This window comes from Alligator sinensis, unplaced genomic scaffold (genome assembly GCF_000455745.1).
Source record: "Alligator sinensis unplaced genomic scaffold, ASM45574v1 scaffold8_1, whole genome shotgun sequence".
Taxonomy (NCBI): Eukaryota; Metazoa; Chordata; order Crocodylia; family Alligatoridae; genus Alligator; species Alligator sinensis.
In genome coordinates this window covers 677,683-690,603 of record NW_005842568.1, presented here as the reverse complement: position 1 = coordinate 690,603, position 12,921 = coordinate 677,683, and the positions used below count along the sequence as shown (strand labels likewise).

Below are 12,921 nucleotides of genomic sequence, written 5' to 3'. Positions count from 1 at the left end.
GCCCTGCTGCCACCGCGGCTTGTGCCGACTGCCGCTGCAAGGGGCCGCTAACCCGAGCGCCGCCGGTCCACGGTCTGGGTCCACGACGGGGCACAGGGCGAGTCTGACAGCCCTGCGTTACAAAAAGGCAGCTTAGCCCCCCGCGAAAGCAGGCTGTGCTACTGCAGGCCCGCTGTCACTTGTCAGCATAAGAGCATGCACGCGGGCAGGTGCTATGCAATAAAGCTGGCCTCTTCAGCCTCCGACTGCTTCGTCAGCCCCACGTGCGTGGATATACAGCTGTGTACCCATATCTGAGCTCATCTACGTAGCCAAGCCTACCCCCTGAACATGCACGCTGCAAACGCCCCCGCTCCCGTAGTTTTGTGCACAGACTTTGCCATTGCATGGGTTTGCTGCTAGGCCTGCCAGGAGCTTATCCCCTGGTTCTCAGTGCCTGCTTAGCCAACATTGCTCCGCGTCTGTGGCACACCAGCTTGGTGCTGCCGAGTTAATTTTTGATGTGGTGTTTTGTGAGGCTATTGATACTGTGGCTTACCCACAGACAGGAAACAAACTAGTGTGACTTCCAGAAAGTGTAGTAGTTTCTGAAAGCATCCACACACCCCCAGTGGGCAATGAAAAGGAAGAAGCACAGAAATGCCAACCACAAGAGACACTACTTCCCTTAATACAGCCTTGGCTGGCCAGAGGCAATTTCACAAAGACCGGTGCAAGATGCACCAAAACGGTACATGACAGCCAGGTGCTGAGAAGACCCAGCATCCTGGACACACTGGGACCTCATTCCCTGCAAATACTATGGTTATCAAGCACATCTTCGGGGCGATAGCTGCCCAGATGGCCGGGCAGGGGGCACGCATGGCAGCAGTGCTGCCCAGAGGCCAACCCTGCAGCCACAGCCCAGTGGCAGCTGGCCCAGAGGGGCGGACGTCTCTACTGGCTGTGCAGTCCCCATCCGGGCCTGGCAGCAGCCCCCACTGCCAGACCCCTGCAGTGGGTAGAGGGGGCAGAGGACCCTCAGGGCTGCTGCAGCAGTCCGGCTGGCACGAGGGGTCGTGTCCCCAGGTACCAACTGGCCGGGCCCCAGAAGCTCCTGAGAGCTAGTAGCCCTGAGCTACTTGCCAGGGCAGCTTTTTATACTGCTGGGGACAGCACAGGTGCTGGCTCCGGGCTCTAGCTCCCCCTGGGTACAGAGCTGGGAGGAGCCAGGCAGGGTTATTTTGCCCCAAGTGGCACAGTTTGCACGTCCGAGCACGTGCGCTGAGGCAAAAAGCCCCGGCTCAAATTTGCACCACTTCTATTTGAGCTGCTGCAAGCGCACGTGCTTGCAGGTGTGGACGTGCCCAGAGAGATTCGTGAAATGCAGTCTATTGGGCTTACAGCAATGCAAATAGCTTTTAAAAGAAAAAGGCTTCAGATTTTCCTAACCAACAGTCTCCCTTACCCACGCTGGATAACTAGAGTTTAACTGCTTGAAATGCTTTAAAAAAATGCTTGCCTTAATCCCGTCAGCCACTCACTTTGAACTGGATCAACCTGGACATTAGTAGGTCAGCTGAAAACACTACTTGCTAACAAGGAACTTGAAGGGTGAATATTCCTTTCAAGCATTTCCTATACTTATATGTTTTCTACTCTGGGTGCATCTACACATGAGCTTTACTGAGGAGTAGACTAATTAACTCTGCAGTAAAGCATCACCGTATACACGTGCGCTGCTATTAGGGCGCAGTAAATTAATTAACTCTGCCGTATGATAGTACCGTCGGAGACAGTACTATCTCGTGGCAGAGAAATTAACTGTGATGAAATGCACACGTGGATGGTGACCGCAAGCACCAATTGCGCCTGGTCAGCCCACGCAGTGGGGGGCCGGACTCCTGCCCGGCACCTAGCCGCACGGCTCCGCGCCCCAGCCAGCCCCTCTGCCACCACACAGAGCCCGGGGCTGACTCCCCGAGCCTGTTGCCATCTTGGGCCTGCTCCGCTCCTGCACAAATTGCTGCTGTTGCAGGCACAGGTAAGTAGACAGTGTGCCCAGGAGCAGCCTACTGCAGCTCAAACAGCTCCGGAGTTTATTGCTTCACATTAATCGCATGTGTAGATGCATCCTCTGTGTAAGAGATACATTTCTTAGCCCTACCTATCCTATGAGCTCTTGTGCATTAATTACTGCAATATTTATCACGAGGTAGGAGGAAGTCAAAAGGATGACTTTTCCTTTTCAGTAGAGTATTATTTATCAATAAGACCCATTATTTACTGTTCCAATCTAAATATTGATTTTCTGCTCTCTTCTGCAGACTGCCAGCCTGAATACATTAATTAGATTACTGCACTGGTGCAGTATATTTATTCAATACCTAGCACTGAGGGAGGGCAAACAGAAGGGAATCCTATTCAAAACCAGCAGTTCACAACCAGCAGACAAGCTTGCCTGTGAAAGACAGAGGGATGCAGTATCACGGCCTTTTTCCTAAAGTGGAAGCCTAGACTGTAGGTGTTACTGCTGACGTAACACATTTCTGTAGTGCGTTTGGACTGGTGATTCACGAAGTTTTGAGAGAGAAACCAGGACACTACTAAGTGAACATGGCACGCACTGACTGGATAAAACCAGCGGAGAGGTCTCAAAAAGTAATAGTCAATGAGGAATCACTGCTGAACGTTGACGTAAGGGCCCACAGAGATTGGTTCTTGGTTCCAAGCTACTGAACAATGAAGGGATGACCAGGAAGAAAACAAAGAATCATTACTGACCAAGTTTGCAAGAGATTAAAAGACTGGAGCATTGGCACTGAGGAAAACAGGACCCTAATACAGAAGGATAAGAAACTCGTGGTAAGCTCGGTATAAGCAAACACTGTATTTTAATGAAAGCAAAGTCACAATGGAAATATCCTCCCATTTATACATATTTATTTACAACTATATGTAGTGTCATACAATTATAATTTTATTAAATAATTTATAGATAGCATTATTTATAATAAATGCAATACATATCTAATAAACAAACACATGCATATTTCAAGGACAGGGACTCTAACTTGGCAAACGGCGACTGGTGAACTCTCCATCCTTGGAGGTGTTCAAGACCCAGGTGGATGAAGCCTTGGCTGGGATGATGTAGCTGGGGCTGGTCCTGCTTGGAGCAGGGAGTTGGACTAGGTGTGACCTCCCGTGGTCCCTTCCAGCCTGAATTTTCTGATTCTAATGACTTTGTAAAAGATGCGAGGGTCGTGGTGGTTAATCAACTGAACGTGACCTCCCAGTGTGATTCTGTGGCCAAAAGGGATAATACAATTTTGAGATGTATAAATAGGAGACTATTGAGACGGGGCAGAGAAGGCTGCAGTACGTCTGCATCCAACAGGCGCGGGACTGGAATACTACGTCCAGTTTGGGGTTCACAATTAAAGGAGGATGCTGAAATTGGAAAGGATGCAAATAAGGAGCTTGGAGCAAAACCAGTTCCTCTGGGGTTTTTTGTCTGAATCATGAATTTACTACTCTGAAAATGCAGCCTAAAGGTTTCTAAATGCTGAGAGGGCAGAAAGATTTATACAAATGGAGCATTAAAAATCAATGGTTAAAATCTATTTAGGAAGGATCGAGTAGGCAAAAGTGGAGGACATTATTGCTATGTAAAAAGAAGTAAGAAATGGAAAAAAGAAGGGAAGATCATGGGAATTAAATTGATAAAAACCCAAGAGGATGCATGGAGAAATCTATGGCGCACAGCTAAGGGCACATTTGGGTGTATTAGAAACAAAGGGAATCCTCCCCCATAGGGTTTGGTGCATTATCAGATGGAAATGGTAGAGCTCTCAATAGTAATGCAGAAGAAAGAAGTGTTCAATGACTATTCTGCTCTGTAAGAAGCAAAAAGCCGAATGATATATTTTATCACAAGATGATGACGAAACACTTTCCATTCCAAGAGTAGCTGGAGAGCGCTAAACAGCAGCGGCTGTATTGTTAAATGAGTAGCTTGAGACGCCGTGCCTCCAGGAGTTTTGGAAGGGCTAGCCCGGGAGCTCTCCGCACCATTAATGCTGATTTTCAATTAGTCTTGGGACATTGGGGAATTTTCCAAGGAGTGGAAGAAAGCTAATATCGTGCTTATAAAAAGGTAAATGAGCTGTACCTGACCATGCTTCTGCATGTACTGGGAGACAAGTGCTCAGAACAATTTAATTTGCACAGTACCACCAGCTGGTCTCAACATATCACTGCACGCCATACATCATCACCTCAGGCAAACAGCAGTGCAAAACTCACATAAAAGAAGAAAACTGTGTCTATACGCTATAAAATGATTACTTTAGCCTCTGCTGTTAAAAGGATTTGGACATTTTTGGCTCATCCCCCCTGGTTAAGTACATATGCATTCGAAAGAGGAGTTCGCTCCTAAGCCGCCCCTCTAGCAGAGCTGCTAAGGAGCAACATCTGGCCAAGTGAACATAAGGTGGGAGACGGATCAGGAGCAGCAACGCGCTCCCGCTCTCTGGCTGCCAGCGCGGCTCCTGCGGGTATGGACAGGTGTTCGGTTCAAATGCTAAGAATTTCCAGGACATTTTCAAGGCCACAAAAATGCAACGAGAAATGTTCGTACAGCCGTTCAAGGGCCTACTTAGCTGGTGTGCTGCAGAGCCCGGCGAGCGCACGTCCTGCCAGCCCTCCACAGCTGGGGCGGCTGGTGTGCAGGGATCCCAGCACGGTTTGCAGCGGCCCCTATCCCTGGAGCGTCTCGAGGACAGAGGGAAGCGCGGACTGCACAGCACCATGCAAAGCACGCGCGCGCCTGCCCGCCCTTGGCCGGCGCGAAGAGCTCTTGTTCTGTGCCCACCCTCGACCTGGATGCTCCTGAGCTGATAGGAACAGGTATGCTGCTCATGGCAGGGGGGGTTAGGAGGGGGGCTCCTGCCATGGCTGTTGGCCACGAAGAATTTCATCCAGATCACAACAGGAAGACATCGCTGAGCAGCAAGTCCACCTGGTAACCTGTGACCCTGGCTCTGCCGCTCTGGGGCAGTGCGGTCCGGCGCGGCTCCCCAGATCCCTGAAGGACCACGTCCTTCCCTCTGGCGCTAGCAATCACTGTGCTGCCGACACGTTGCTGTTGAAAACAGCTAACATTTCATTGCAAAATGGCCATGTTTTTCCCCCCGTGGCAAGCCACCGATATGGCTGTACGCTCATTTTTTACAGTACTGTAAGGGAATGTTTCTTATTACACATGTAACAGCTGTCCATGGCTTTAGAAAACCACCTTTGTTCTTGTTTTTGAGTCTTATACCATGTAGAGCTCAGCTGGATCCGATACTCAGGCAGCGTAACTCTGATTTGCCCCCAGCCGCAGGACGACTCAGTCAGCGTTTGAAAGTTTTAAACGATTGCACCAAAAACTGCAGGTCTCCTCATCCCACGTAACAAGGGAGGACTTGTATCTACACCAGTGCTTTTCCACCTGTGGCCCGTGGACCACCACGTCTAAGGTGTCCACGAAAGTTGACTGTGATCAAAAGTACGTGAATGCCCACGCTTACAATTCACAGGGGTCCGCCTCCATCTGAAATTTCCAAAGGGTCTGCACCGCCGTGCAAAATGTTTTAGGGGTCTGCAAACGAAAAAAGGTTGAAAACCACTGATCTACACGGATCGGGGAACCGTAGCCGACAGCCTGTAAACGGCTTCCTGATGTGTTTCGGGAGCAACCCCGCTCGTGGTGACGTACGAGTCCGAACACAACCTGACGGTCTCTCCCCCAGACGCAGAATTAACAAGGAAAAAAGTCATCAACACGTATTGTTATTACATACGTCAGCCTGGGGATCAGTTTGAAGTAAAGAAGCGTCCTTTTTCGTACACAGTCACCTCTCGGAGTAGAGCCACATTGGTTTTCAAATATGGTTTCCACGCAAGTGTAGACGCAGCCCGGGGCAACTAAAGACACAAACCGCTTCCCACTTCATTTCTGTTCTGTTCAGGTTCTTGTTCCTCTCACCTGGGAAGCGGGGAGAGCAGCTCCTCGGGTTCAGTCCCCACCACGGATGTCACCGTTAAGATCCGCCACACATTGACCTCTATCCTCCAGCAAGAACTGGGAAATCGGTAGCTCATATTTCTCACGTAAAATAGAAAACAGGCCATCTATTTATTGCCAAGGAGAAAGAGGGCAAACATGCTTCTTCGCAGCTCACCTTGAAAATTAAATTCAAGCCAAACGCATGCTCTGACACATCGTGCCACAGTTTTACGGCAAGGTGGGAAACTTCATTTTCAGGAAGACGCAGCGATGTGAACTTGTAATATTATTCATCATCAGTGCTGACTCCTGAGGCCCAGCTTGTATGGCACTGGAAGAGAGACAGATTAAAAGAGCACTGTTTTCAGCGGAGGAAGTCCTAAAACAAACTGTTTCCTTAGCTTTCTTTCCGTCAGGTCCCCATCCAGGAGCTGCTCCTACTCATTTCAGAGGGGCCGAGAAGGGAAAAAGCAGAATCGTGTCGGTTTTTCCCAGTAGTTTTCTAAAATTGAGCCTGACATTATTTTTGGCAGAAGACAGACTATAGCTGAACTCTAGACTCAAATCCTCTCCCCATCCGCAGGTGGAGCACAGTTCAGGAGCGGACGTTGCAGACGGTCTTAACCTGATCGCAGCCATCCCCGAAATGCTGGTCCGAACAGGCAGCCTCCGCCGCTCACAAGAAATACTAGTCTCCGTGGCTGATTCACTAGTCCACTTCCCTGCGGCGTGTGCCAACAAGAAGGTTAATTAGCACCGAGTCTCTTTTATGACATACGTCCCGTTGTTGCAACGACCTTCACAAAGCAGCGCCTTTGGGTCATTACTGAAATGGCAAAGCCCGAGATGCAAGAGGCTTCACAGCCTGTTTCCAGTTCCTTGAGCTAACCAGACTTCCCGTTTTAAATGTTTTTCTGAGGAATTATACGGTATTAAAATAATGGATGTGACTATGCTCCCGGAAGAGAGAGGGCCTGCTGTACAATGCCACGGACAAGCTTTAATACGACAGTCAGCAACTCCTCCACGGAGACTGCAACTGTTTGACCCAGTATTTATGAGAAGGAAAGGAAAATTAATTTAAAGAAGCGCTCACACTCCTCGCGGCGGAGCACCGGAAAGTGGGCACAACTAACCCTACGCCGAGCCGCGATCCCCTCCCACCGCACAACCGCCGGCACGTGGAAGTGGGCGACAGCCCTTCGTGTCGGTGCAAATCACGTCGGCTCCGGGACACTTTTAACAGCTTCCCCAGTTGTGACCCAGGTCAGATGAATCTATGATTATTGCTTTGTTCCTTTTCTTGTTACAAACATTTAAAAAAACCCCAAAAACCTGTTAGGGACCTGTTCCTAAACTATTCAGTGTGCGTTGTGGGGCGGGAGGAAGTTGGATGGTTTTTAGTCGGCGCAGATAACGGGCTGAGAAAGACAGTCACGGCTCCCCCACAAGACACGTTTGAGGTAACTTCCCCAGAAGTCCCTATGAGGCTTATATCTATTTTTTAATTATATCTAATTTTCCTAATATTACTAAGTAACAGCCCAAAGCTCTCTGTGTGGGGAAGCAGGCAGAAACAATTAGCAATGAATAATTTAACAATTTAGGTTACCAGTGTATAATCCATCAACCTCAGCCTCTCTGGCAGAAGGAGATATTTTTATCATCTCTGGGCGGTGGATCTCACTCGTGACCACCCCCTGCCACTCACCCCGCTCTTGAATCACCATCTGTCACCGGAATAAATGGGAAAGGGTCTGGATATTTTTGTCCCTCTTCAAAAGTTGTAAAGTTAAAAATAGCTGTTTGACTGAAGTGATTACTAGAAAACCTATTTTAATAACACCACGTTTCTGAGTCACCTAAAGTACAGGTTAGGACACATTGCTTCCGATAAAATAATCAGCAAGAAAGTAAAATGCTAAAAAGTTCGAACAATCTGCAATATAACTGTGTACTATAAACAGGTTGCTCAGGTTTTAGAAAGGATCTGTGCTAACGAGGTAAACGTACTGGGGAAGAATGGCTCGGCTCTACGCCGGCGAGTAACCAACACGCACCCAGCCCAGCGAGCCCCGGTGCACAGCTGCAACGTGCTCGGCTATCAATTAGTTCTGTTATACCATTTATTTGCACACACCAGCACATACGGAGACATTTGGGAACGCTTGCCTGCTGCCTGCAACGATATGCAAGTAGGAATACTAGATAGTATTGTTAGTTAGTCATCGACAGAAACATGATGCATTAACATCTCTCTTCCTAGTAGCGCGGAATACGATATCGCAGTACTTGGCACGATCAAATGTCCCTGACAACTCTGCTCCTTTCTACAAAATACCAGTTGGATGAAAGCTCGATTCCTAGCCACTGTGACTGTGAACCAGGCATGCAGCGAGATGCTACTTCATAAAGACTTTGTTCTTGCGCTTTTAGGAAGGTCTAAGGGGGGAGCCGAGAGGCACGGACCCTTCGGCAAGTTCCCAATTGAAAGACTGCTCAATAAACCAGCCCGTCACCGGCCCGCTGTGACCTGCGACTGCAATCTGTTTGCAGCGGACAGAAACGACGCGACCTGACAGCACGGTCCTGCTCCAGCCTTGCTTATTGGCATCGCTCGCTCCTCTGTAACAGCGCACCACAACCCACACAGAAAAGCGTCGCGTTTTAAAAGCATATTCGGGGAAGTTGACTCTGCCTTGACACCGAGCTCCTGCATCCGGACAGCATGCACGGATCCCATGCACCCTTTTAAGCTAAAGCAGCGAAACAGAAAGGGAAGCAAACACACCAAACCTTTGCGCTCTGTAGCAAATGTCTCTTCCTTTCTCTACTGAATAGGCATCCTAATGCACTACACTGCTGTTGTCTCTAAGGAAACAGAAGTGCCACGTGACCGAGGATCTCCTGTTCACAAGGTGTTTTATTCTACAAAATGTTTGAGGTAAGATAAGGCGCCTGGCAATGAATTGTTTTGCTGTGACACAACTGAAGATTTTTCAAGGCAATTTAAAATATTTGAATACAGTCAAGACCGAAAAGCAGCAGCCAAGCGTGCCCTGTATCCTGCTAGTCAGAAACAGCACCGGGAGGTGCAGAAATAAAGTTTTTAAAGCAGCATAATGATGCTACACAATCAAAGATATGTATTGCACCTCTCACACGCAGGAGGAGTACCTTCAATAGTTATGCTTCAAAATATGTCATTCTTTCTGGGAAATACAAGCGTACAATGCAGAACATGATCCTTTCCATATTGATATGCAGACGGAGCTGACTTTTGGAGAGAGAGTCATTTCACCCAGTTTCTCCTTCAGGGCTCCCCTTTCATTAACGGCTGCCTACATGATTTCTAATGCGTTACTTGAACTACAAAGGCGCTGACAACGAGCCGTGCAGCGCTCCAGACGTCCAGTGACTGAGGCTCGGACATTTGGTCTTTGTTGTCCTCGGCGGGTCACGCAGCGCCGCGTTTCACGGGGAATCGCGCTGCTGCAGCAGAGCACGTAACTCCGAATATTTCTGGAACTGAGAGATGCCGTCCCACTGACTGCGTGCAAACAGTTGAATGAGATGCACTGACTAATCCTCCGAGCCACCAGGCAGCTGGTTTTTATGTCTAACAAAACTGGGATTCAGAGGCGCGAGAAGAATGAGAGAGGCGGGAAGCTGCGAGGAGTGGGAAAACCATCAAAGGGAACGACTAGGGATGCAATCGGAGGGAAGCATTAAGCCGTGCTGCAAATGGAGCAGCACTAGAAGAGTTAAACGGGTGTATAAGAAAGGCTATGTAAATTCCTGTGTATTTTTAATGATTTCCATGGGAGGGCTGACGTTTGATTTGCAGAGGGCGAGATCAGAGGAGCCCAGTGCATCGCAGCCCAACCCGACCGCCTGCACACCAGTGACCGCTGGATTTCACCGAGTTCCCACGGTTGGGGGTGCAGGCTGTAGCCGCGCTGGGCTACGGACACAGGCAGACCAGGGTCTTTCGGTCTAATAAAAGATACCGGATCTACCCAAAGAACCGTGTCTACCTAGTTACCACTGTATTAAAACAAAGTTGTGCTGAGAGAAAGCCTGACTTCCAGAAATGAATGTGGGCTTGACCTGAAGACACCCTGAGATAAACAGTCACCGCTTCACCGGGTCGGTTGTTCCAGCGATTACTCACACTTGTGGTTAAAAATGCGTGCCTTATTTCTATTGCAAATTTGTCTGGTTTTGGCTTTCAGCCATCAGTCCTTGGTATATCTTTCACTACTAGACTAGAGAGCCACCCAGCTAATAATCATTTATTGACTCAACCTACTCATTCGTTTCAGCCACAAACAATGAAAAAAACTAAACGGAAAACAAGATCAATAGGTATAGGCTTGAGATGTGGCTCACGTTAAAATCTGAACTTTTACTGCTGGTGTTTTTGGTTGGTTGGTTTGTTTTTTGATACTACAGCTACTTTTTTGGAGTACGAGGAGAGTCGATGTCTATCGCTCCCTTTTCCGACTGACCTGGAACGACGTCACTATTTCTAGACCTTGCTGACACGCAAGGATGTGACGGCGTTATACAGTGTTCAAGTTAGTATTCAACTCTCACTTTATATAACCTATTTTTTAGGCCCCTTGTGTTAGTCCACCATCTGCCCCAAACTATATTTGTGAGAAGAGAAAAGGACTGAAGCAGCGATTCCCAACCAAGGTGCTGGGGCCCCCAGGCGCGCCGCGGGATCCTACGAAGGGCGCCCCAAGATGCACTCGGTTTTGAGACGGACGGGGTGGCGCTCACGTCCCAGCAGCCGCGGAGGGGGCCTCAAGTCTCCGACGGGTGAGAAGCACTGGACGAAAGCAATCATTACCAGATCAGAAAAAACACATCAAGGAAGCTATGGAAATGTAATACCTGTACACGTATACAGATATAACGTCGCGAACATCTAAAGTAACGGTGTCTTCATGGAGACGCCTCTGTGTCTAGTATCCAACCGTTGTAAGTCAAGAAGGGACTTATCCAAACAGCATCAATAAGAATATATGCACATTAGAGAACGATACCTACATATTAATATCAACTGATTTCTCTTCAATGAAAAGGATGGATTTCTTTTTAGCTCTGGAGCAGTACACCATGCTGCTGCTGATAAACCAGCTCTGTGGCAACTGATAACCTAACATCAGCTCCTAAAAGGAAGATGTCTGAAATGATCCAGATCCCTGGAAGCCTTCAGCAGTCTTTAGGTGCTGTCAGATTTGGATGTTTCCTACTAATGTAACATATAATAAAGTTATTTTAAGCACGTAAGCACACAGAAATCCATTCCATGACTTAGGGCAAGTTAAAGCTGGCCTAAAACGCACCTTATTGCATTTGCTGAGAAACACACTCAGCATGTCATTACAATGGAGCTCATAGTCTAAATATTTGAAGGATGCAAAGATTTTTTTTGGCACCTACTACAAAGCATTGCCAGTTAGAAACAATGCATCAGAAATTCACAACATCTGGTGTGTTAGATTTGTCACGAGCTAAACAGAAATGTTATGAGGCCAAAATTAATTTATGAATAAACAAAACCAAAATATATTGGTTTCGACTCTGGCTAAGTGGTACAACAGTTCTTCATCACTGTACTAGTCAGAGTAACTGAAGATGAAGAATGATTTTACCTTTTTACCAGTCTACCTTCGCGACAGCAGAGGAATCAAAACCAGCGTTTGATTTCTCTGGTATCGAAACAGAGGGGATGACAACTTACCTTTCTACTAAGTGGAATCACTCGCATGAATTAAACAAATACATCGTTATGCATTGCACGGTGTCCGACGTTATCCCTGAGTCTCAACATGCTCCCCTGGGACACGGCACTCGCATTCGTTTCCACAACCCAACAGGTGAGGAGGGAGGACTAGAAAGATGTCACTCACATGTCTTGGTGTTCCTCCAACAACCGTCACCATCGAGTCTTCGGTTATTATTGCTTGGATCTCTTTTAAACTTAGCCTTCTTGAGAAATTATAATCCATTCCATGACTTAATCCTTTCTTTCTTGTAGCTCTTCATTTTCCCCCCACTACAGGGAAGAGATCTTGTATGAGGGGAACATCCTGCCCTGGTTTACATGCCCTCAGGTGCCACTGCAACTGCCTCAGGTCCTTCTCCTAACTGCAGGGTCCTGATGCTAGATACAGCTGTCAAGAGGAGGGGAAACAAGTAAATTCACTCCTGTAAGGGTCTCTGCATTCCCACTTGCAGTAGACAGGAAAGCAGTGCTGTGCCGGGGCCTGGTAAGTGAGAACTTCTCAGTTCACTCTGGAGCACTACTTTGCCAAAATGACCATTACACAAAGGTGACAGTAGGCATCGAACCCCAAGATCACGGCATGTGACTGTACACTGGACCAGGCTCCCCAGAGAGGTGGTGTTGTCTCCATCACTGGAGGTTTTTAAGGCTTGAATCGACAAAGCCTTGGCTGGGATGACGTAGCTGGGGCTGGTCCTGCCTGGGGCAGGGGGCTGGACTAGATGTGACCTCCTGAGCTCCACAGTCCCCTCCAGGCCTAATTTTCTACAAGTCTATATTTCTATGCTCTTCTGCAGTACAACCCCATTTTCTTGTGTCCTGCCCTCTGTAGCAAGGGAAAAGGTTCCCCTTCTCCCTGATGGCAACCCTCCAATATTAATCCTTTTTTCTCCAGACTAAACATGCCAAAATTGCAGAGGCATAACGGGGCAGTTTGGTGGCTCTGGGTCTTGTTGCTGACCATGCGGCCAGCTGGCAGCAGCTGCGACTGTTACCCCCCCGTACACACACACACACACAAGCCAGCAATCGCGGCTGTTGACCCAGTCGCTGCCTTAGTCATGCTAGTGCTCAATTGTCTCAACCT

The 12,921-nt window shown here is 48.1% G+C and overlaps 1 protein-coding gene across 14 annotated transcripts in view; it reads right to left on the bottom strand.

The window, feature by feature from the left end:
- The window catches only part of DTNB (dystrobrevin beta), a 299,067-nt gene that overhangs the window by 135,750 nt on the left and 150,396 nt on the right, over nucleotides 1-12,921 (bottom strand). The window contains exon 10 of one of the 14 annotated variants that reach the window (XM_025214135.1): nucleotides 3,007-3,285. The exons of the other annotated variants lie outside the window; for them this stretch is intronic. Coding sequence (XP_025069920.1) covers nucleotides 3,171-3,285 — 115 coding nt within the window. The 3' untranslated portion in view covers nucleotides 3,007-3,170. Of the gene's footprint in view, nucleotides 1-3,006; nucleotides 3,286-12,921 lie in introns of those variants that run through there. 14 annotated transcript variants of the gene reach the window in all.